The sequence below is a fragment of the Erpetoichthys calabaricus genome, chromosome 8 (genome assembly GCF_900747795.2).
Source record: "Erpetoichthys calabaricus chromosome 8, fErpCal1.3, whole genome shotgun sequence".
Lineage (NCBI taxonomy): Eukaryota > Metazoa > Chordata > Cladistia > Polypteriformes > Polypteridae > Erpetoichthys > Erpetoichthys calabaricus.
Genome location: NC_041401.2, coordinates 48,010,982 through 48,034,473, shown reverse-complemented (window position 1 = coordinate 48,034,473; position 23,492 = coordinate 48,010,982). Strand labels below are relative to the sequence as shown.

At 38.3% G+C, this 23,492-nt stretch overlaps 1 protein-coding gene across 1 annotated transcript in view; it reads left to right on the top strand.

The window, feature by feature from the left end:
* lrp1bb (low density lipoprotein receptor-related protein 1Bb) overlaps positions 1 to 23,492 on the top strand; it is a 2,167,948-nt gene that overhangs the window by 1,415,373 nt on the left and 729,083 nt on the right. Inside the window, exons 23-24 of the mRNA XM_051931086.1 lie at positions 4,155 to 4,400; positions 17,611 to 17,808. Coding sequence (XP_051787046.1) covers positions 4,155 to 4,400; positions 17,611 to 17,808 — 444 coding nt within the window. The remainder of the gene's footprint in view (positions 1 to 4,154; positions 4,401 to 17,610; positions 17,809 to 23,492) is intronic.

Genomic DNA, 23,492 nt, shown 5'->3' with positions numbered 1-23,492 from the left:
AAGCCCCGGACAACAGAGCTCCTAGGATCATTGGGACATGCAAACCCCTCCACCACGATAAGGTGGCAGTTCAAGGAGGGAGTCATCTCTGTAACAGATGGAAATTTGTTTGATTTTTGCCAAGTTTTTGTTAAGCATAGCATATCAAGATTGGAGTCTGTAATGAATTCTTTGCCATTAAGAGATCTCGTGTCAAGCAATGCAGTATTAGCTAATGAGGGTTCATTGTGCACAGATCTATAACCACAGTTTCTTTTAGCAAATACCAAATTTGACACACTGACACTCTTATTTACATGAGATGAGTAGTACAGTGTATACCTGAACAAATGCTGCCGGTGAACTTTCCATTCACAGCCCGGCGGTGGCAGAGACCTGACCCACGATGTAAAATATTTCAGACATTCCAGTCTGATCATTTGCTCTGGACAAACTGTTTAACCCTTTAACCGCCAACTCCCTAAATATTCCCCACGCCAGGCGAAATCTGAACAATTTTCGTTTTTTTACTTTTTTACATTTTTTTTACATTTTTTACATTTATTCAAGCAGTATTGACCACTAAATGTTGTGCAAGTTCTAGAAATGGGCAAACACATAATAAAACACAAAATGTACCTTTTCTCAGGCTTCTGGATTTATTGCCTACTACAAAACGGAACAGTCAAAAGTAATTCAAAAGTCAAAAGTAGTTCAGTCAATCATAGTTTCATTCCCAGTATTTGAGTTTGCTGTGCCACAGGCCAAAGCAGGGAACTGCACAAAGTCCTGGATTGCTGGGACACTTTGAGCAGAAGGTGTTGACGTCTCTAAGCTGACTCTTCTTTGAACAGACACGACAGCGTTTTTCTGAAAGTCCAAAGTCCTTACATTCATCTGGCAACACTGCTGAAATACTACTCACAGGATCCTCTTTGCCAGTGTATACACGAAATCTATAAATGTAACCTGAATTCTCAGCTAAGCAAAACATCTTGATACCAAACCGTGCCCTTTTCAATGGTAGATACTGTCGAAACTGTAAGCGGCCCTTCCACAATAAACTTTCATCAACTGCAACTGACGGTCCTGGCATGTAGGGCAACTGAAATGCTTCAAATAAATGATCAATCAAAGGACGTAGCTTGAACAAGTGGTTGTGGTTTGGATCTTTCTTATCTGGCTCATTTCTGTTGTCATTCAAATGAAAGAATTTCAGCAGCAAAGAGAATCGGTTACGTGTCATGACAGCTGCAAAAATAGGTGTTGCACACATAGGATCTGTAGACCAGTACATCTCAATATCTGGTTTTCTGATTATTCCCATCAACATCAAAATCCCAATGAATTTTTTCATTTCGCTTTCATCAGTGTCAAACCAAGCACGAACACGGGAATGTGGAGGTAAATTGGGATTTTTCTCAATAAACTGTGCTGCATACAGATTTGTCTGATGAACAAAATGTCTGATCAAATCAGGTGACACAAACAGCTCATAAAACTGCTCAGCAGTGTAATTGTTTACATCAACAATAAAGCCACACGTTGCCTCAAACGGATGCAGAAAAGGTAGTTCACCTCGGGCAGCAGTCCAGTTGAGATGCTGGGGATACACCCACTCATCGCCGTCATCTGATGCGTCTTCATTCACAGTATCATGCAGCGCATGTTGCTGCTCATCATTGTCGCTAAAATCTTCTTCAGAACTGCTACAATCATGATCAGAACTGTCCAAAATCGCCTGCAAAGCCTCACTTGAAGTCAGTTTATGTTTCGCCATATTCACAGCTTTCACTTTCGAATCACATCACGTGATCGGCCAATACAAGCGCAGAGTTGTTGAAATACAACGTAGTAATAATACCCACGCCAAACTGTCAGTTGTACTACGCGCCAGGCATTCACATAACCACAGGCAAATGTGCCGGATAATTCCGGCAGTAGGGCGTTAGCAATAAAACAATGGTGCCGGATATATCCGGCAGAGGGCAGTTAAGGGGTTAATATGCAGGAGTTTATCACAATAGTATTTCAGCATAATAGAAAGACAATACTTATCTGACAGTAGTAGAGCACACTTCAGCAGCCCAGCACAGTGGAGAAGTTGAGAAGGGTGGAGTAGGGTGGTGCAAATGAGCAGGAGTAGCAACATAGCAAAAAATCCAGTTGAAGCAAAAGCCGATGCCAGTGGAGGATTGATCCATTAACACTAGAATCCCTGAAGCCTACGAAAAAAGTCGTAATGCCAGGCCACCTTAAATTCCTTCGCACCTCCTGATCAGCGTCTTCGTCATCAGCAGGCAGCCTGTTTATTGATCCCCCCATGGAGGCATCTGAAGTCAAGTCAGATGCTGAAGTCTCTTTTTTATGGCAGTGAGGTGTTTGGAATTTTATAGGGTAAATAATATATTGTTATTTGGGATGCATACATTTCATGTGTGTTCCGTGTCTACAAAGATCTGATTTTTTTTTCTTTGGTTATATTCTCGAATAAAAGTGCACTTGTTTTGTTATACCTCTTGTGAAAGTGTTTATTTGATATTTGGACTTCAGTCTTCACACATTATACACTTCACGATGGCATTTTGTCATTATTGCAATAAGATGAAAAATTTTCAGTTTTAGTCATGTGTTCAACATTTCTTGCCTTGTATTTCCTGTCATTCTTCATTTACACAGGTTGTTGTAGACAAGGTACACACATGAAATGTGTATATTCCAAATAACGATATATTATTCACCCAATACAATTTCAAAGACCTCACTACCAGATAAAGAGAGTCTGAGTTGACTTCAGCTGCCTTGGTGGGTTACAGTATAACCATGATTATTACAGGTGTGATTGTCTTAACGCTGAAAGCCAGGTAGGTATGAAAATCAGATCATTTCTCCAGCAGAAGGCAGTAGAAGACAGCAATCCAGTATATCCATTTTATTTAAGAAGACAGAACAATTCCAGTTCCCAAATATCCACAATGCAAAGAAAAATGATCACAAATTAGGCATCAAGCTAAAGCAGGCAATCAAAAGAAAATTTTGCTCAGTGAACCACAAAAAGATTCAGCTCAGTTGTCCCTGAGGCTGTGAACTCAGTCAAGGCAAAGTCCATACAAAAAAATCCAAATTCAACACAAAAAGTAATCAGTTACATCCATGAGCTATACATACAGTAACAGAAAGTAAAAGAAGTGCAGAAAGTGCAAGGTTCAATTCTAATTTTAATGAAAAGTTAAAGGGGAGGAGCAGCAGCAGCATATGTGTAAGTATACATCCTGTATAGTTTTAGTTTGTAATCATATCATTGACCATCTTGAACAAAGAAATAGAATATCACCAGTTATAATTAAGCTAATAAACCAATTCAGGCTCTAAGCTTTTAATTAGCAAAACATGACATTTACTGTTACTACAAAGATGGTGTGGGCTACTCATGCCCTGTATTGCAATAGAGAACTTTTTTATGTCAGTTATAATTTTAGCAACTCCTCGTTACCAGCATTATTGCCATATTACAAATTACTTGCCCTAGTAAGTGATAATTCAAGCTAAGTACTGTATGGTGCCATATAAAATAAAAATAAGTTGACTGAGCGCATGTTTGTTTGTCAATAAGCTTTCTGCCGCATGTATTGACTTTGTAAAATTTTCTTTAGCATGTTCAGTTGTGTGTATGTGTGTTAAAATTACTGTTTTAATCATAGAATGTATTAGAATATGTTAGAATATTAGTGGTGTAAAATATCCCAACTTCGTTAAATGTATTGGTTTTAATGTATATGTCTTTTAAGGCACTACGTATCCTAATGTTTTGCCTATCAATGCTATTTAATCTCTGTATATAAAGTATGTGTGTATCTCTACTTTACTACTTAAAATTGTTATAATGAAACATTAATAACAAAAGTATTAAAAAATGAAGATCACAATTTAAAAAAATCACCAGAGTAAAATGTAGTAATAATTGTTTCTGAATTGTAATAAAAATGGTGAAAATAAAACAATAACTTAGTTATCTAGTAGTTTCATGTGTAAAGTAAAAGAATTACTGTCTAACTTCACTCCCTTTTATTGGAAACATAACTCTTAACTATTTATGACTTATTTCACCAGTTTTAAATATAACACCGCTAGCTTGTCATTTTAGTCTTATTTCTTCCTCTCCTTTCTTTCCCCAGATGAATGCTCCTTAAATAATGGAGGTTGCAGTCATCAGTGTGCTATTGCTCCTGGGAGAGGGATTGCTTGCTCGTGCCCTGTGGGACTTCATCTCAGTACAGACAACAAAACCTGTGAAATGGTAGATTACTGTACCAAACACATCAAGTGCAGTCAAGTGTGTGAGCAGCACAAAACCACTGTCAAATGTTCTTGTTATGATGGGTGGAAACTCAGCACAGACGGAGAGAACTGCTATAACACAGGTAATTTGTAGCATTTTGTATGATAAAATCGTTTTATTTGTTGTGTCAGACCATACTACTGGGATATGGTATGCCACAGGTCTTCAGAAATCAGTTATTCATACTGTGAGTGTTGGCTAAGACAAGTAATTTGGCACTGATAAAGATCAAAATTTGCACACTTTAATTTTGTTTGTAAAACAAATGTAACATTCACTGTTCTTAAAGTGGGCATGGTTGTACAGTGGTAGGCTGCAGCCTTAGAATAAGGAGACTGAGGTTTGTGTCTTCCTGCTTTCTGCCTGTGTTTGCTGTGTCCTCCAGGTTCTCCAGTTTCCTCCCACAGCCCAAAGATCTGTAATCTTTTTAGTTAGCTAATAAATGGTGTTATTTTGCTTGACTTCTCACTATATCCATAATGGTACAACACCTTAGTACTGGTGTTTCTCTTTTCTTGTTTCACATATATTTTAGATTACACAACAAAAGCGATTTGTGTAATACTTTTATGTAAATATCCACACAATTGTATATCAATTTAATTTATTAAATGAAAAGGTAAATGTACAGAGATATGAGTGATGTTGTGATAGTGCAAGGTATGACAACTAACCCCACGAAATGTTGGGGTTCCAGACAGGTCTCCACATTTAATAGTAACTAAAAGATTCATACAAAAAGGGCACAAAATGGCGCTTTTACAAACCGTAATTTAGAGCAAGCTGAGTGCTTTAAGCGATTAGGTCTGGATTAGAGTTTCATCTTTCTTGAGTGTCAGTCTACAGTAGAATGAGAAACCATTGCCTGTGAGAGGTTTTATACTCCGCCAGCCAGAAGGGGACTAAGTCAGCTGCCCTCACTGGGCGTCTTCTCCTGGCTGTGGGAACTAAAAGAGACTCGTCCAGGGTGGGATTTCTTACCCAAGATGAGTCAGGAAGCTGATTCATAAACTCACTTGCCTGACAGAGTTTAACAAATTGAGTGCAAAACCTATTCTTCATTAAGCTTTTTTTAACACTCATTTTTTTCCCTCTATTGCACCTTTTTCCTTTCCCAAAATCCCACCACTCATAACACACTGTAGCAAAGTAGCTACAAGAGTTCTGATAAACAGCAGTATAACATTAACAAATCAATGGTTACATTATATTCAACAAAACGTGCTCTACACTTTTTGAAAGAGCCAATAGCTAAAACAGACCACTTCTCTAACTTTGCATGCTGTGAGAACAACTCCATACCTTCAAACATTCATTCATTTTCCAGTTGCTTAATTCTTACTTAGCCTGTGCTTATCTATTGTCTATGAGTGTTGCTCCAGTTCTTGCTAGGAAACAGTCATAAACTATATCATGTAGACTCTGTTAAAAATAACCAGTCAAACTCATATGTGCATTTCTCGAATGTGAAAGGAAAATTGGAATGTGATGCCCTGGACATCCACAGCCTTGGCATCTTCCTGTTCCCTGGACATCGATAGTCATAAACTGGGGATGGACTAGTGAAATGAAGACAAAGTGCTTTGTGCAGTTTATTCACAAATATAGCAGTGTCCAATAAATGAAGTGTAGGGCAAATTGTTCAGTAAATAATTAAATACTCTATAAAACTGGTGCTTTTAGTGGAAGTTAAATTCAATCCATAAATAAATCAATAATTTCATAACAGGATTGAAAATCAAACTTAAAAACTACTCTCCTGTGAGCCTCGGTGCTTCTCTCTCTCTTGCCTCCCCTGCTTACCTGTCAAGTCTTCTCAGTAATGCTGAGACACCGGCAAGCATGGTCACCCACTAATTAGCTTTCATCCTAGCCACCTTGTCCAGTTACCTGCTGGGATGTCAAAGGCCAGGCTCCAATGCTCGTTACCACTTCTTGGCATCTGTAGGACGATCCATTAAGTCAACAATTGCTCCAGCTTCTCCAAATGCTCAACAGAAGCGACACTCCACTGTAGTGCCATTCCTCTCGTTTACTATGGGGCCTCCCATTTACAATGCCTCCGGTTTACTGCACCAGCTTTACCTTGCGATTTCACTCTGATCACCTTCACAAACATCTCTTTTGAGTTACTCCCCTTTCTTTCTTTCTTTCTTTCTTTCTTTCTTTCTTTCTTTCTTTCTTTCTTTCTTTCTTTCTTTCTTTCTTTCTTTCTTTCTTTCTTTCTTTCTTTCTTTCTTTCTTTCTTTCTTTCTTTCTTTCTTTCTTTGATCTATGGTACTTTCTGATCTCCCCTCTGATCTACTCAGACTCTTTTTTATACTCTGTGGGTGCAGGTGATTTGCTTAATGACCTGCAGAACATTAATATGGAAACTAGCTTACCTAACAGCATTTGCATGTCAACCACCAATCAGCTAGTTTCCTCACTGCACAATCAACTGTCGCAGAGTGTCAAAGTGGCACGCGTCCACACCCACCACACCTAAGACACAATGTTTTTATTGGAAAATCTCACACCGCCACCAACCCCGAACTCCCTTCACCATATGTAGAGGGAGAACATGTCATCTCCACACATACAATGATTAGAATCCAGGACTCTTAAAAAATTAAAAATAACAAAATGAAACTAGTTTAGTTAACAAATATAATAAAATATTAAATTACATTTTTTTGTTTTGTAATGTAATTACATTTATAGCATGACAGATTAACCCTTACAATGTATTAAAATGCTAAACTCAGTGCTGTAAATTATGTCTTTTTTGACCCAATTCTGACACCCCTTTTTAGTGACATTTTTCACCCCAAATCTGTTTTATATTGATTGACTATCTTAAGCTGATGTATGAATGATCCAAAATTTTACAGCAATTAACATTTAAGATTTTTTATGTGTTGTAAACAAAGTAATTGGAGAGTAAAATCCACCAAAGTTTATGTTGGGATACAATAGTCCATAGAACATGGCAGTTTACAAAGTATGTAGCAAATGCACAACAATATTATATTTGGAATTTTTTTGCAATTGTATAGGTAGGCGTGTGTGTGTGTGTGTGTAACTTTTAGATTTTGTTTAAAGGTTGTGAACAATCAAAATTCCTCAAATACAGCGGAAAATCTATTAAAAACTCACCCAAAAGATAAGGCAAGGTAAACATTTTTTAAAAGCTAGATAAATCTTGGGAAGTTTAATTTTTTTGCATTTTTTTTACAAATGTCAGTTGGGGGAAATGTATGAAAAGTTTCATCCTGAAAAGAACAGACTCCCAAAACAAAACCAGATCAAATCGGATCCAAAGTTATAGTAATGGTTAACTTTTTGTAAAATCTTGTTTAGATCCAGAAGTTGGTGGAAGTAGTCCAATTTTCAGAAAATACTGCAGTCAGTCAAAATAAATTCATGGAAACCATATAGCTGTTGACAGAGGTATTCCATGAGAAGAGAAAAAATAAAAATGAAATGCCTTTTCAAGAATATGTTATTTTCTTATCATTAATTAATTTCACTGCATTCTTAGAATTTTTTGTTTTTTTGTTTACCTACCCAGTTGGTATAGTCCACATTCATTGATACCAAGGACAGCTGCCAACACATTCCTTCGGGCAAATCTTCCTTCGTCTTCCTTTGTCGACATCTGGTATTCTCAATACAGCATTCTTTACTACTTTGACAGGTGGCAACTTTTAGTATGAAAGGGAAATAAATTTTCTATTTGCTACTTTAATCCCAATTTGGCACCTTCACATTCAATATTAATACAATTCTTTTGGAAGCAGTTGTTATCTCTCATAAATTTTATTTTGTTCAACTGCTTTTCTAAAGATTGCTTTTATAATAATATAGCATACTGTATATTGAACATGTGTGTGCACCAGAAGTTTCAGCTTCACAAATGGTACACAATATACTGTATTTTCTTTTTAATATGTTATTTAACTTATGCTTTGTCCTTCCGTGATACATTCCTGTTTCACTCCTTGTTTTCAGATTCTGATTTAATAAAATGCTGTGTTAATATTATTTCTAAATTTCTTTTCCCTTCAAACAAACAAAGGTTTATTGAAAGGCAACAGTTATCCAGTTATTTTTAGCCTCCCAAACATACTGTATGAGGTCTTTTTTTTATTGTGATATTTGAGAAATTGTTTTATAATGAGGGTGTTAAATGTATCAGTATAATACGTATTGTAATAAATGAAGCATGCTTTAAATGAAAAATGGGAAAATTAAAGGCAAAAATCTTAAAGAGAAAAAAGAGAGAAAAAAACAAGCAATAAAATACTGCCGCAATGAAATTGTAACATATTGTTTAAAGTATATGAATAAATTCCAGAGATGTTGCAAAGGCAATTGTTCATGGAATACACAATTTCTGTAATAGTGACAGAATTGGGAAGGTCCAGGAATGCATTATTAATGAGCAGAAAGTTATGAAACTAACAACAATGTTGCAGAATTCATTCTGTGTCTCTCTGATGATGGGTAATTCAGAGGGATCAGCAATTAAACATTGAGAAATAAAGGACACCCTTAGTACACCAAACACCACACACCATGAAACCTGCGTTCCTCTGCCAGATACTTACTTAGCAGTGCAGCTTGTCCGTATTGTTGTATCTACTCTTCTGTAGCTCCTGGCAACTTGGCCAAACATTCCATATAAGAACCTGCTATCACGGATGAGTTGCATATTTAGGGAAGAATATTGTTTTCTACAAAGAGTTTTGAGACCCATCAATGATGGGTTTTTTAATCCAAATGTGTATGCTGTTAATAGCACCAGTCTTAGGTGGAAACCCATAAACTGCTTGAAAATTGACAGTCTCTGAGCCATGCTATGTACTTTGGTGCAATGACTGTGAAGGCACTGCACACACTGGTAACTGAGCAATTTTCTGAGAAAACTCTTCTATCTAGTGCATCTCTCTGGGCATTGGACATTCTGAAATAAACCTGCAGCAAGACATCTTTTAAAGTAACCAGAATTTGCATGTGTTTAGTCAAGGGCACTGTTGTTTTGTTGGCCTTCTAACAAGGTTAGAACGAAAATGTTCTACTTATATGAAGAACACTTTTGACTGTTTCTTCCTCAGTTGCTCAATCAATATATGTTTTATAAAATATATTTGATATTTTTCTCTTCTGTTGTTCAAGAAAGTTTTGATGTCTTTAGAACACAGCATGTGGTTATGTGACCATTTTCGGACATACAGATCAAAAGTTCAAAAGCTTCTCACCTCCTTCAGAGGTATTCAGAAGATCAATGATTAACTTCTCTCCAGTGAAAGGCATTCAAGAAACCAGTCTTATGCTTGTAAGATTTTAACTTCTGTATTTCAGTGGATCATTGATTCTTAAAATTGAGACGTTTTAACACATGACCAAATTCTTGATAATTCTTCATAAATAAATTACTATGTACTTTACATGATTCCAAAACTATCACAATATCCAGATGATACACCATGTTTTGCCATTTTGGCACGTTCATAATTTAAATTACATACTCTCTAGTTGCATCAGTCTGAAAAAGTCAGCCTGACGAGAATTTCTCAGGATTATATCTGTGCTTTTTGTAACTTTCTTAATTTTCCCCAACTCCCTTTTTTGTTATTGTAATGTTTCTAGTTTTGCCACCATCCCTTTTCTTAATAGTGTACTTGCTATTGTTTGTATTATATATTATAGCAAGTCCTTGCTATTGTTGATAAGCTCCCTTTTTATGTTGTTAAGATTTGGAGTAGGGAAGGTACAAGGCCAGAATCTTATTACTGCTTTGCCCAGCAGAGGCTCGCCTGACTTTAGCCAGGATCTTAAGGCACCTGCTGGCTTCAGCTGGAACAGGCCCCCCAACAATGGGAAGCTTTCAAAAATGATAAAAATCTCAAGATCAGGCCAAAAACCCCACAAGGAAAAGGAGGACCATAAATAAACCTTCAACTTGTAAGAACAGAGCCAACAAAGAATCTTTATAAATAAATACATTACCTTCACAAAAATAGAATAAAACAAGGCAACATCTCCACAGAGTAAGAGAGATAAAAAAGGAGTTGCCTCAAAAGCAACCCTAAGCAAACAAAATCTCAGTACTCAAACTTAAAATCAAAATCCCATTAAACAGAGAAAAAATAATCAAACAATCCAGACAATCCAACAAGAAGAAACACGATAATTACAGAAATTCAAGTAAATGACAAATGTTTCCCACTCCTGAGCCTTTTCAGTCAACTTGAGGGAAGGTCCAGAAGTGGTGACGTTAGGGTGGTTCTACCTTTTGGGTCCCCACGAACAAGGAACATGGAGCAGAATGACAGTATAGTACACAATTATCACATCACATATAAAACCAAAATAAATAATTAAGACACAAGAAATAATCATTCAAACTCAACTAAATCTATAATAAAACCTAAAAAACACATCATTTATTGTGATACATGACACTTCCTTTTCTCTGTTTTGAGTCTTTGGTCTTTGAAAATTTTAATTTTGTTTCTTGTTGTTTTAATAATTATTTATTGGCTTCTATGTTTTGTTTGCAGACTTGGTTTTGATAATTTTAGGATCCCTTGATTTTTATTTTGCTACTTTCTTTTGACATTTTTATTTCCTTTTTTATATAGTACTAGCAGGACAAAAAACAACCCGAAAACTCCCTAGCAGTTTTACCATATTGGTGAACCTGCAGAGGCGTCAGCTAAGTGGGCTGGGACAGTTTGTATCGAGACTGACATGTAGGCAAGTGCAACTGTGACACAAATTGAGCAGGACAGGCTGGAACCTGTCTCAGGCAAAAACATGATAGCTCGTTGTGTAAACGTACAACACACCCGTATCTCTATCTAGCAGGTGGCACTAGCTCCCTGGTTGTAATAAGTTCTTTTGTAATTGCGCCGTCTTAAATAACCCGAAACTATATAGATATAATATTAAAAGGCGATACCCCTCCCATAGTGATACGGCAGTAAGAAATCACATAAGAGAAAATAACAGTTTTCTTTAATGACGATTTACACAGCATAACAGACGAGGAAGCCATAGAAAGACTATTATCGAAGTGGGATCTCGATGTACACAGTCTGCCATTTTCGCTGTAAGGATTTTCAGGATCAGATGACGTTATTTCCCATCCGTCCGTTGGCTTCAAACGTGTGCCGGGCAATGTTCCAAGTTGTTATACTCTTTCTCCATGTGCAGGCCCTTACTTAGGTAAACTCATGCCATTCCAAACAAGGCAAAGAGAAGATCCAATATCATGCTGACTCTGTCACACAGAAATAGTGCACGTTGCCCATTTGTTTTAGACTATCTTGTCCTATGCTTGGCCTAGCAGTTGTAAATGCTGAGCCCCTTTGTAGTAAATCTGGCTCAGCAGTGCATGTAGAAAGAAAAGAAAAACAGATTTAAAATATTTGCACAGAGCATGGTGACATTAAACTTATATTCTGATTACAGTATCACAAAGCTGAGTTTGCTTGGGTTGAATGAGAAGAGAGGTGCATGCAAGTGTCAAAAAGATTTAAAAGTGTATGCATGCACCATCTCACCAAGTGCAAGTCACACTTATATAAACTTCTACATCTTCTGTAGAATTCACAGCACCTCCCGGAGCTGTGATTGAGCATGAGCAGAGAGGACTGCTCCACACACACGTCTTTAGTAGTGAGAACTGAGGAGCATGCAAGTGCCAAAAAAATTTAAAAGTGCATGCAGCATGCGCCATCTAGTGGCTGTGGTTGAGAGTATGCAGAATGGACTGCTCCATACACATACATACATACACACTGGTCTTTTGTTTATTTATGTCTAATTTACTTCAGATATGTGGTTTTGTTATTTGGCAATTTTTTTTTCTAATTTGTTTTGTCTTTCTTTAAAAAATCAGGAAAACATTTTAGAATGTTTCTTTATTTAACTTAATAAATGAATCATATAAACCTTGTTTGTTTGTGTCAGGGTATTTGGTAATTTCCCTCTCCCTTTAATGAGTGTGTAGGCTTCAAGTCTTTTTGAGAGTGTAGTTGTAGTGCTTTGAGTTTTTTTTAATTTAAAATCATAGTAAAATGTATTTCATGTGGGTGAGTGAACTTTTTCATCTTCCTTTTTAGAAAAAAAGAAAAGAAAATCAGTCACTTGGGGAATAATACTACATACTCTACTCTACTGAATACTTATTAAATTGAAATAAGACAATTAAAACATGAAATTAATAAAATCAAGTTAATTAGGAAATTAATCACAATTATAGCAATTTAAATAATGCATACATATTAAACTAATGTTCCTCCTGCTATCTCAATTTTCTACTTATTTAGAATACATTTTGCCAATTTAATAATTATAAAATAATCTTCAATACCATTTTACAATTGAATTCTTCCAAATGCAATAATCACTTTTAATTATAAAATATATTTCTCTATGGATTGGCCTACTCTTGCACACACTAAGCTTAACACAGTCCTCAGTACTCCACCTATGGACTCATTTGCTTTGACCTGAGCAGTCCACATGGGTGACTCCGGATGTCTCGTAGACACTGAAGACTGACTCATCTTGTTTCCTGGATGTACCTTTACAATGGAGGTTTATACACCTCGGTTAATGTCACTTACCCAAATGATGCATTTCTCATTTTCTCGCTGCTCACTATTGGAGGCATCCCTCCTCAGCTGCTAACTCTGTGGGAAAGAAGTGGCTGTCTCCCCTCAGCAGGTGTTCTGCATTTGCTTTACTACTTCAGTCACTCAAGACTTACAGACAGCAGGGTAGTGTTTGTTAAAATAGAATAATAGTAGTTAAAATGAACTAAAGTAGCAAACAATATAAATGAAATAAATTATAGCAAATAAATGATAAATATGTTTAAGCACCTTGTCTTGTCAGAACTTTACCTATGCTGTGCACAGTTCCCTTGAGACAAATAATGTGTGTTCCATCTTGTGTTTCAATCATAAACTACCCGGTCATTCTAGCCTAAGATTAAATTGTGAGCTTTACTCTGAGGCAAAATGGAAGAAACTGTGTATACACTTAGACATAACCATAGAACAGTCATGCCTAACCATGAAACTGTGTCTCACTGTGCTCTCACAGATCCTCACACAACTCATCTGTGAGTAAAGTTCCACAGTTCAAATATAGTTCATCCTAGCTCATTTGAGCAAAAAACAGCCCACTGTGGCCTTCCAAGCAACCTTCGGTAGTCCCAAAATAGCACTCTGTGACAGAATTTAACACCACTTTGCTGTACCTTAGTGATGACTGACGGTAAGGATTACTACTGTCTCATTTGATGTTTTTTCTGCAGCTTTCCTTACCTTCCTCCTTCTAACCAAAAATTATATTCTTATTTTTTGGTATGACAATACACTTTTTGAATTAAATGCACTTTAAAAGGATCTAACAAGAATTTTAAGATAAATAAGAATAACAAACAAAGAATGAGAAGAATAAGTCAGGATTTAAATTTCTGGCTATCCATCCATCCATTATCCAACCTGCTACATCCTGCAGGGTCACAGGGGTCTGCTGGAGCTAATCCTAGCCAACACAGGGCGCAAGGCAGGAAACAAACCCCAGGTAGGAAGCCAGCCCACCGCAGAGCGTGCACACACACACACCAGGGACAATTTAGAATCACCAATGCGCCTAACCTGCATGTCTTTGGACTGTGAGAGGAGACCCATGCAGACACAGGGAGAACATGCAAACTCCACACAGGGAGGACCCGGGAAGTGAACCCGGTTTCTTAACTGCGAGGCATCAGCGCTACATACTGCGCCACCATGCTGCCTGTTTTCTAGCTATTTTCTTTTAATATTTTCCCATTTCTTTGGTGCTATTTGGGGCAAGACCCAAGAAAGAATCATTATTTCTCTGCTCACAGTAGCTATACATTATTGGTGCCACAGCTTTCTCGTTCATTCTTGTGATGGCAAGTTTTGATAGCCATGCTGTGGATACTGTGCCAGTATTTCATTAACATTTATTCTCACTAGATTTTTTTAGTTTAATAATAAATTCTTCACTAATTCATTCTGTTAACGAACCTGCTGTGTCAAGCATGCTGTGTTTTGAAGCCTTTCCCAAACAGAACTGGCTGGAAAATAGGAACCTTTATTGCTGTATTTTTTTTCCCTTGGGGTTAATATTTTGACAGAAACAAAGTTAACATTGAGATGGCTGAATAGAGTGGTGTGTGAGGACAGTACAGAGTTCTGCAACACTTTGTTATGGTAGGTTCCAGGGACCACCTGCTGTAGTTTTAAGCTGTATCCTCTATACCTAGAATAGGAGGAGGAGAGGGAGCTGGCAGTTTCTATTCACTGCATGCTGTGAGCATATGGAAAGGTGTTACAAATTTTCTTTTAGCCTTTCAGTCGATTATTTATAGTGCACCATACCAGTGGATTGGAAATGCAGTGCTGTTATAGTAGGCCTTTATATATGTGTGTTTTAAGACTTTGATTTTGTTGTAGAATTTCTTTATTAAGAAAAAGATCTGTATATTTTGCCTGTTTTTTTTCTTTTTCAAATTAAAACATTTTAATGTAGTTTAAATCAGAGGAAATAATATTTGTTTCAGGTTTTTTTATGTAAAACTGTAGTCTTATCCAGACTGTCAAAGCTCTTTTGTGATAGCAGTGCAGAAATCCCTCTTTGGTAGGTGACAGCAGCTCTAAATCATCTGTATACAGGCCCCTAAAGCTGTGGTCAATTTGCTAATGTAATTATTAAATAGGCAGGTGATGATGGACTTCCTTGTACCTTAGTTTTTACCTGGAACTCTTTTCTATGTAAAATAAATTAAGGTACATCTTCAACATAAAGTCTCTTGATCTTGTACTTTGCTTCTAGGTGTTCATTTTCATATTCTAGTGTCAATAGTGTTAATTCCTCTAGTCTTATGGTTTAATCTCATCTTCTGAAACTGCTTTTCCTGGTAAGGTTCACAATGGCAACAGGTCAAGCTAGTCAGCCCAGACTTCCTTGTCCCAAGCTACAGATTCCACTTCTTCCTAGGCAATTCTCAGGTGTCCCCAAGCCAGACGAGAGATATAATTGCTCAAGGGTATCCTGGGTCTGTCTCCACCCATTTAGATAGGCCTAAATCACCTCCACTGGCTCCTCTAGAGAGAAGCAACGACTCTACACTGAGGCTGTCCTGAATCGCTGACTTTCTCACCCTAGCACAGAGTTTCCATCCAGCAACCCTGTGAATTAACCTAATTTCTATTACTTGTACTTGCTAAATCATTCTTTTGGTTATTACCCACAGCTCATGATCATAGGTGAGGACAGGGATGTTGACCAACCAGTAAACCATGAGTTTTTTTCTTTAGTGTTACCACCATGGACTGGCACAGCACCCACTGAATCCACATCTCAATCTGTATCACTCCTCCTAGTCTTCTGTTCTAATAAACCTCTCTGTGACGCAGTAGTTATTATTGAAAATATTAATGTTTGTTTCTGGGCACACAAAGTAAAAAATACATTATATACAGTATTCATTCTCATGACCATTGAACAAACTATAAAAACTAAAGCAGTAAGACTATCAAGCACATAATTCTAAAACAATGATAATTTTCTTTAAATAACAATATTTCAGTCATTGGCAAAAATTAAACTACCTGGGTGTTTTATCATGGAAAGGTTTTGAATTTATGCAGACCACAAATATGTTCTACACCCCAACTCTTGTTGTCTTAACCTTGCACTCAACTGGCCTGAACAGAGACATGGTCTTCATGTGCAGTACACTTGCAATGGAGACTGTGGCCCATAATCACCCAGAATTTTCTGCTGCTGTGTTTTACTTTCACAATTGCTCTAGGTGGCACTATAGAGCAAAAACCTCATGCAACGAATGGGAGTAATTATAATTTTCTTTTTACTCATTATGGATTTAATATTCTTAATATGCTTAAACTAGCTGCCTGTGGTCTTCAAAAAACAACCCAGGGATTTCCCAGCAGTTTTATTATATTTGTGATCTTGGAGATAGCGTCAGCTAACTCTTAAGAATGACCCAGTGCAGTGGATGCGGATCCACCTCTGCTGCTGCTCCACTGGCTTTCTTAAGACACTAGCAATACCATATCTTAGCCGTATCGTTGGTATATGAGTCCTATTAATGTTTATCTCCAGATAAACAATCTTTTTAGTGAAAACTTCAAGCCTTACCCTTCGTTGCTGAGGTGTTTCACATGCAAGTTGTTGAACTGCGGCATTTGCTTTGTTTTGACTTTGCGTCTCTTCATCTGTGTCATTAGCACCATGTCGCTGTTGGCCAAAATAATTTAAAATTGCATGAATGCACCATCTAGTGGCTGTGGTTGAGCACGAGCAGATGTGACAAATTACCATACTAACTGGATATTTCACTAGCCATCACAGATGGTGCTTGGCGACACACCTAATGCATGTCAACATTCTGTCTCTTATGGTTACCCTACTGCACCTCAAACACTTCACTACATGGATGGTAATGGTCCTTGTTTATCCTTCTTCCAACTCCTCCTTCTTTTTCTTCTTCCTGCTTCTCCCTGAAGCTGATGTTTTTTTTAAAGCTTGCCAGGGCCAAGGTGAACACTCTTAGCCCCTCTCTATTCAATGTCATCTGACAGACCATGGCAGCACATATAGCGGCCTGGGATCTCTTTGTTAAACATGAGAAATATCTAGTAAAATGAACATTTTGCTGTTTAAAGTTTTGACCTCTAAATCCTACTTGCTTACAAAAATTCTTTCTTACAGTGGAAAGCTTCATCTTTACTGTAGCTACAAACATTTCATGTTTGATGTGGTTAGCTGCTGTTACAGGGTTCAGAGTTCAAGTAAAACAGAAAGAAAAAGAATGAAAAGTTATAGTTCTATGCTGGACCTTTGTCCAGAAAATGCTTTTGACCATATAGCCATCTTAAGTAAAAGAAAGAAAGATCAATAAATCACTTTAACATTCTTGATTACCACTACATTACCCAACACTTGGCAAAACATCACAAGTAGTAAAAGGTGCCAGATGTATTGGATTGAATTGTAAATCATTTTAAAATATGTGGAGAAATGTTCTTTTAGTTTTAACATTTACAGCAAATCAAAATTGAAAATGTTTAAGAAAGTTTTCCCTAGGCATTCCATAATGTATGATATTGCATTTTTACTGGAAATTGCTTTGAAATTATTTGTTTTTATAGTTAAGGAAACCATAGCTTTAGTCAAATTATACTCAGTATAAATGTTAATTAATTAATTAAAATGTTGTTTCCTTCTTACAGATCCCTTTGAAGCTTTTATTATCTTTTCTATACGACATGAGATCAGAAGAATAGATCTTCACAAGCAAGACTATAGTTTGTTAGTACCTGGTTTACGTAACACTATAGCTCTTGACTTTCATTTTAATCAAAGTTTACTTTACTGGACTGATGTTGTAGAAGATAAAATTTACAGAGGAAGGCTGTCTGATGCAGGAGGTATGAAATTTCTCTTGTTTTTATCTGTAACATACTTCTTTCAAATAGCTGCACGTTATCGATGATCTTGTTTAGTAAGAAAAAAGTCATGGAGCATACCAAATAATTTACATTTAACCTGAAGGTTATACTCAGACAATACATCTTGTGCAGAAGTTGTGTCCTAAAGGTCATTGATGACTAACTGATCTGGTTAAAAATTAGGATGAGCATAGGTCTTAATATTTATTTACTATTATATGTCTATGCGGCGGTATGGTGGCGCAGTGGGTAGCGCTGCTGGCTCGCAGTTAGGAGACCTGGGTTCGCTTCCCGGGTCCTCCCTGCGTGGAGTTTGTATGTTCTCCCCGTGTCTGCATGGGTTTCCTCCGGGTGCTCCGGTTTCCTCCCACAGTCCAAAGACATGCAGGTTAGGTGCATTGGTGATCCTAAATTGTCCCTAGTGTGTGCTTGGTGTGTGTGTGCGTGTGTGTGTGTGCCCTGTGGTGGGCTGGCACCCTGCCCTTGGTTTGTTTCCTGCCTTGCACCCTGTGTTGGCTGGGATTGGCTCCAGCAGACCCCCGTGATCCTGTAGTTAGGATATAACGGGTTGGATAATGGATGAATGGATGGATGTTTATGCCTTTTTCATCTGCAAATTCAAAAAGTCATTGCTTTATATCTGCATAGAAGCTAGTAAATTGTCAAAAGTGTCCTACCAGCAGACCATTACTATATAAGCACCCATTATTTTGATGGTCTGGGCTCGGTGTGACCTTAAGTAGCTTGGAGAACTGCTTATCATGTGATAAATATTGAAAATCTGGCAAAGCTGTATCTTTGACTTTACTCTCACTGCCAATGAGTGTCAAAGCAGTAAGTGCTTGAGGGAAGCCTTTATCCCACAACTTAAGCTTAGTATCAGGACACATCAAGGTGGAAGACAAGAAATTTTCTAAATAAGAGAAGACCATTCAGGTCATAAAGCTCTTATGGTTGTCTCCACATTCAGTTATAAGTGAAGCAAGACCATAATATTAAGAGACAGAGTAAACTGAGGAGAACAAGGAAGACATTCTTGGATGATCATACTGTATAAAAAAGCAACTTGAGAGATATTAATGTGGAAAACCTTTTCTTTGCCATTTCTTTCAATACATTGTCACAAACTCCACTCTGAGTCATAGCAAGGTTTGGGGCAGCCACCCGTATATTTGGTATCCTGGCTGCAAAGTTGCGAAAATGTAAACAGCACTGATGTGCACAAAACCGAGTCTAAAACAGAACTGAGGGAATAGGGAAAAGGCGGAGGCTTTTAAAGGGGAAGACAGGAAGTGAGATCATAGGGGTCGGGCTCACAAGGGTCTTCAGCCATAGGCTCGAGCCCGGATGTGACATCACAGGGGCCGGAGCCAGCAAGGTTTTCCTCCATAGAAGTGCTGTCAAGAGGGCCAGGTGGAATCTCCCGTGAATGGTCTGCAGAAAAGGGAGAAAAAGAGTCAGTGCACTCTGACACATCCTGGTCTGATTCAGAATTGCCCTTACTCAAGCCCTTTAGCTGCCTCCCATGCGCACGTGTGTGACAACATCTGTGAGACATTGGCTATATTCTGTAAAAAAATAAACTGTTGCAGTACCATGATGGAGCTTTGGAATATCCTGGTTAGAAAAAGGATGGACTTTTATTTTATACTTTAATAATGACCAGCCACATGACAGTCTAGTATGGCAACAGCAGGCCATACCATTGCATTGTTTGGTTACTGGATAACCTACTGTCTAATACATTTTGTGAGTTTATATCTGATAGTTGTTTTTGTATTCATTTTGACATTTTTACAATTGCATATTTATTTTTTCTTTATCCCTCTTTGTTTACTATTTTGTGTCTGCGGTGTATTTTTACTACACATTTCTGCACCAGTGTGACTACCAGCTTTTTATTATCCAGTAAGGTATACTGGCAATAAATTGAATTAAAATGCTCATGATTGTTAATTAGGTTGTTGAAATAATATGTCAGCTTGCACATGCCCAAAAATTCTGGAATCAGTCAATAGCATGGGAATAAGGAGTAGTTCTTGAATATGCTGCTAGGTATCGTGTGAGTTGATCAAGTATCTATTCTTGGCATTTATTCTACACATGAATCGGGTTCTGGAGGGGAGGGTCCATCGGATAGTTGAACCTCGGATTCAGGAGGAACAGTGTGGTTTTCGTCCTGGTCGCGGAACAGTGGACCAGCTCTACACCCTTAGCAGAGTCCTGGAGGGTGCATGGGAGTTCGCCCAAGCAGTCTACATGTGTTTTGTGGACTTGGAAAAGGCGTTTGACCATGTCCCTCGGGGAATCCTGTGGGGGGGTGCAACGGGAGTATGGGGTACCGGACCCCCTGATAAGTGCTGTTCGGTCCCTGTACGACCGGTGTCAGAGCTTGGTCCGCATTGCCGGCAGTAAGTCGAACCCGTTTCCAGTGAGAGTTAGACTCTGCCAGGGATGCCCTTTGTCACCGATTCTGTTCATAACTTTTATGGACAGAATTTCTAGGCGCAGCCACGGTGTTGAGGGGGTCCGGTTTGGTGGACTCAGGATTGGGTCACTGCTTTTTGCAGATGATATTGTCCTGTTTGCTTCATCAGGCCGTGATCTTCAGCTCTCTCTGGATCGTTTCGCAGCTGAGTGTGAAGCGGCTGGGATGGGAATCAGCATCTCCAAATCCGAGACCATGGTCCTCAGCCAGAAAAGGGTGGAGTGCCCTCTCAGGGTTGGGAGCGAGATCCTGCCTCAAGTGGAGGAGTTCAAGTATTTCGGGGTCTTGTTCACGAGTGAGGGAAGAATGGAGCGGGAGATCGACAGGTGGATCGGTGCGGCATCCGCAGTGATGCAGGCTCTGCATCGGTCTGTCGTGGTGAAAAAGGAGCTGAGCTGTAAGGCAAAGCTCTCAATTTACCAGTCGATCTACGCTCCTACCCTCACCTATGGTCATGAGCTATGGGTAGTGACCGAAAGAACAAGATCGCGAATACAAGCGGCCGAAATGAGTTTCCTCGGCAGGGTGTCTGGGCTTTCCCTTAAAGATAGGGTGAGAAGCTCAGTCATCCAGGAGGGGCTCAGAGTAGAGCCGCTGCTCCTCCGCATTGAGAGAAGTCAGATGAGGTGGCTCGGGCATCTGATCAGGATGCCTCCTGGACGCCTCCCTGGTGAGGTGTTCCGGGCACGTCCAACCGGGAGGAGGCCCTGGGGAAGACCCAGGACAGGCTGGAGGGACTATGTCTCCAGGCTGGCCTGGGAACGCCTTGGGATTCTCTCGGAAAAGCTAGAAGAAGTGGCTGGAGAGAGGGAAGTCTGGGCATCTCTGCTCAAACTGCTGCCCCCGTGACCCGACCTCGTATAAGCGGAAGAGGATGGATGGATGGATGAATCGGGCAATTTTTTTCTCCTATTAACCATGACTTGTTTTCAAGAGGCAGTGATGATCATATTTATCAAGTTTGTTGGGCTTATTCATAAAGTGTTAATGCCCTGTGACCATACTATTAATAAGCAACATCAGGAGAAGTGGTACACCCAAGGCTGCATTTTGCATCCTGGCAATGCATCTGCATACCCCACTTTGTCAGTCAAAAAGTTCTAGACCAAAACGAATGTGCTTGTTGCTTTGCACCTTATGTATTCACAAGATCACGCTCCCTGTGACTTCTTTTTGTTCTCAAAATTAAAATTGAGATTGAAGAGAAGAAGATTTGCTTCCTTGGAAGAAATCCAGGCAACAGCACAGGAGGCTGTAGACATGGTAACAAGAGATCAGTACAGGAAATGTTTCCAGAAATGGGAGAAGTGCTGAGACAAGTGCATTGCATCTCAAGGACAGTGCTTTATAATAAAGGTAGTTTTTAACAATTCCCATGAATTTTTGAGCCCCCTTCTTATACTGGACCTTTAAACAAATAATTGAATTTCATATTATTGGAATGCATCAAAAAATGATGTTCAGGATATCTGTGGAGACTGATAAATTATAATGTGTCGAATGATGTATCGCTCCATGTAAGAATCATATCAAAATACTTTCTGTGTAATTAAATAGACAAAATTATGCAGATCTGTAGACCTAAGTCTATATTTCACATAATTTTGCTTTTCTCTCCTCTGGACTTATCTTTCTGAAGTCCTTTTTTGTCTCCTGGTCTGACTGTTTGTCTTCTCCTCAGAAAATTTCTACAGATGTGTCTCAGTGTTCAGTTTTGAGTCCACTTCTTGTCTCTCTCTACATTCATTCCTTAGAAGTTATTTCTTCTCATGACTTCTTCTACTGTGATGCACAGACCGTCCTCTCATTTCCTTGTTACAGCTTACAGGTTTCAGCACAATTTCCAAACTGCCTGTCTGGCATTTCATCATGGATGAATGATCATTACCTTAAACTTAACCTTTCAATGTCAAGTATCTTGTATTTGTATTTGATTCTCCTCCTTCAGATTTGTCTCTAAGCATTGCCCTTGAAGATGTCACCCTTTCAACATCAGTCACAGTCAGAGGTCTTAGCATGACTCTGAACTCCTCACTTTCATTCCTCAAATATATTTCTTCAACGACCCAATCATGTTGTTTACTTCTTCCTAATATTCAGTGGATTCGACTCTTGCTCACTAATTATACCATGGAACTGCTTGTTCAGGCACTGGTTCTCTCCTGGCGGGGCTTCCTTTAAATGTTATCAGGCCTTTTCAGCTCTGCTACAATGCATCTGCTCGACTGTTGTTACCTTTAACTCATTTCACTCCTATTACTCCTCGGCTTCCATCTCTCTAATGGCTTTCTGTTGCTGCAAAGATCCGGTTCAAAACTCTTGTCTTAGTCTATGGTTTTCTGAACCGTTCTGCTCCTTGCTATCTCCAGACTTTCCTCTCTCCGTATGTCCCTTCAAGAAGTCTCCATTATGCCTCTGCCAGTCTGGTGATCATTCCTCCTCTTGCCACATGTGCTAAGACTGGACAGTGCTTCTCCTTTCTTGCTTCAAAGCTGTGGGATGATCTAGGTTTGTCTAATCAAAGTGCACTCTATTTTCTCATGTTTAGGTATCTTTCAAAAATGCACCTTTTCATTAAAGATTTAGGAATGGCTTAGTTTCTTTTCTATAGGCCAGCTGTTGTTGTACTGACAAAGAGTATAGCATAATGACTTTAGTCTTAGTCTAGTTGCAGGCATAATTATGTAGTAATGCTACTCCTTCTTGCTCATTTTTTATCTTGCTTTTGCTGCTTTTTATGTTTGCACTTTCCAATCATTCTTGTATATATTATAACATGCTTTGTAAGTTGCCTTTGATAAAGGCACCTACTAAATAAATAAATAAAACTATTCATAATTTGTGGAAAGCTCTTCAATAACAAACCTCATGGACAAATTCAATTATTAGTAAAGATGGATTTTTTTTTATTATCTTGTAAACCTTTTGTTAACAATACAGTATTCCTAAATGTTCATTATTATATTACCTATCCATTTTATATCAAATATAACTTAATTGCCTTCTTGTGAGATCCAGTGACCCTAAACTGGGTTAAGTGTGTTGGATAATGCTGGGAAGAATAGATGGCTACCTCACAACCATTAACAATTTTGAAATTGCTACAAACCCTCAGGTTACATATTTACACATGTACCTACATTTTAACATTTATTTATCCATCCTTGATCTTGAT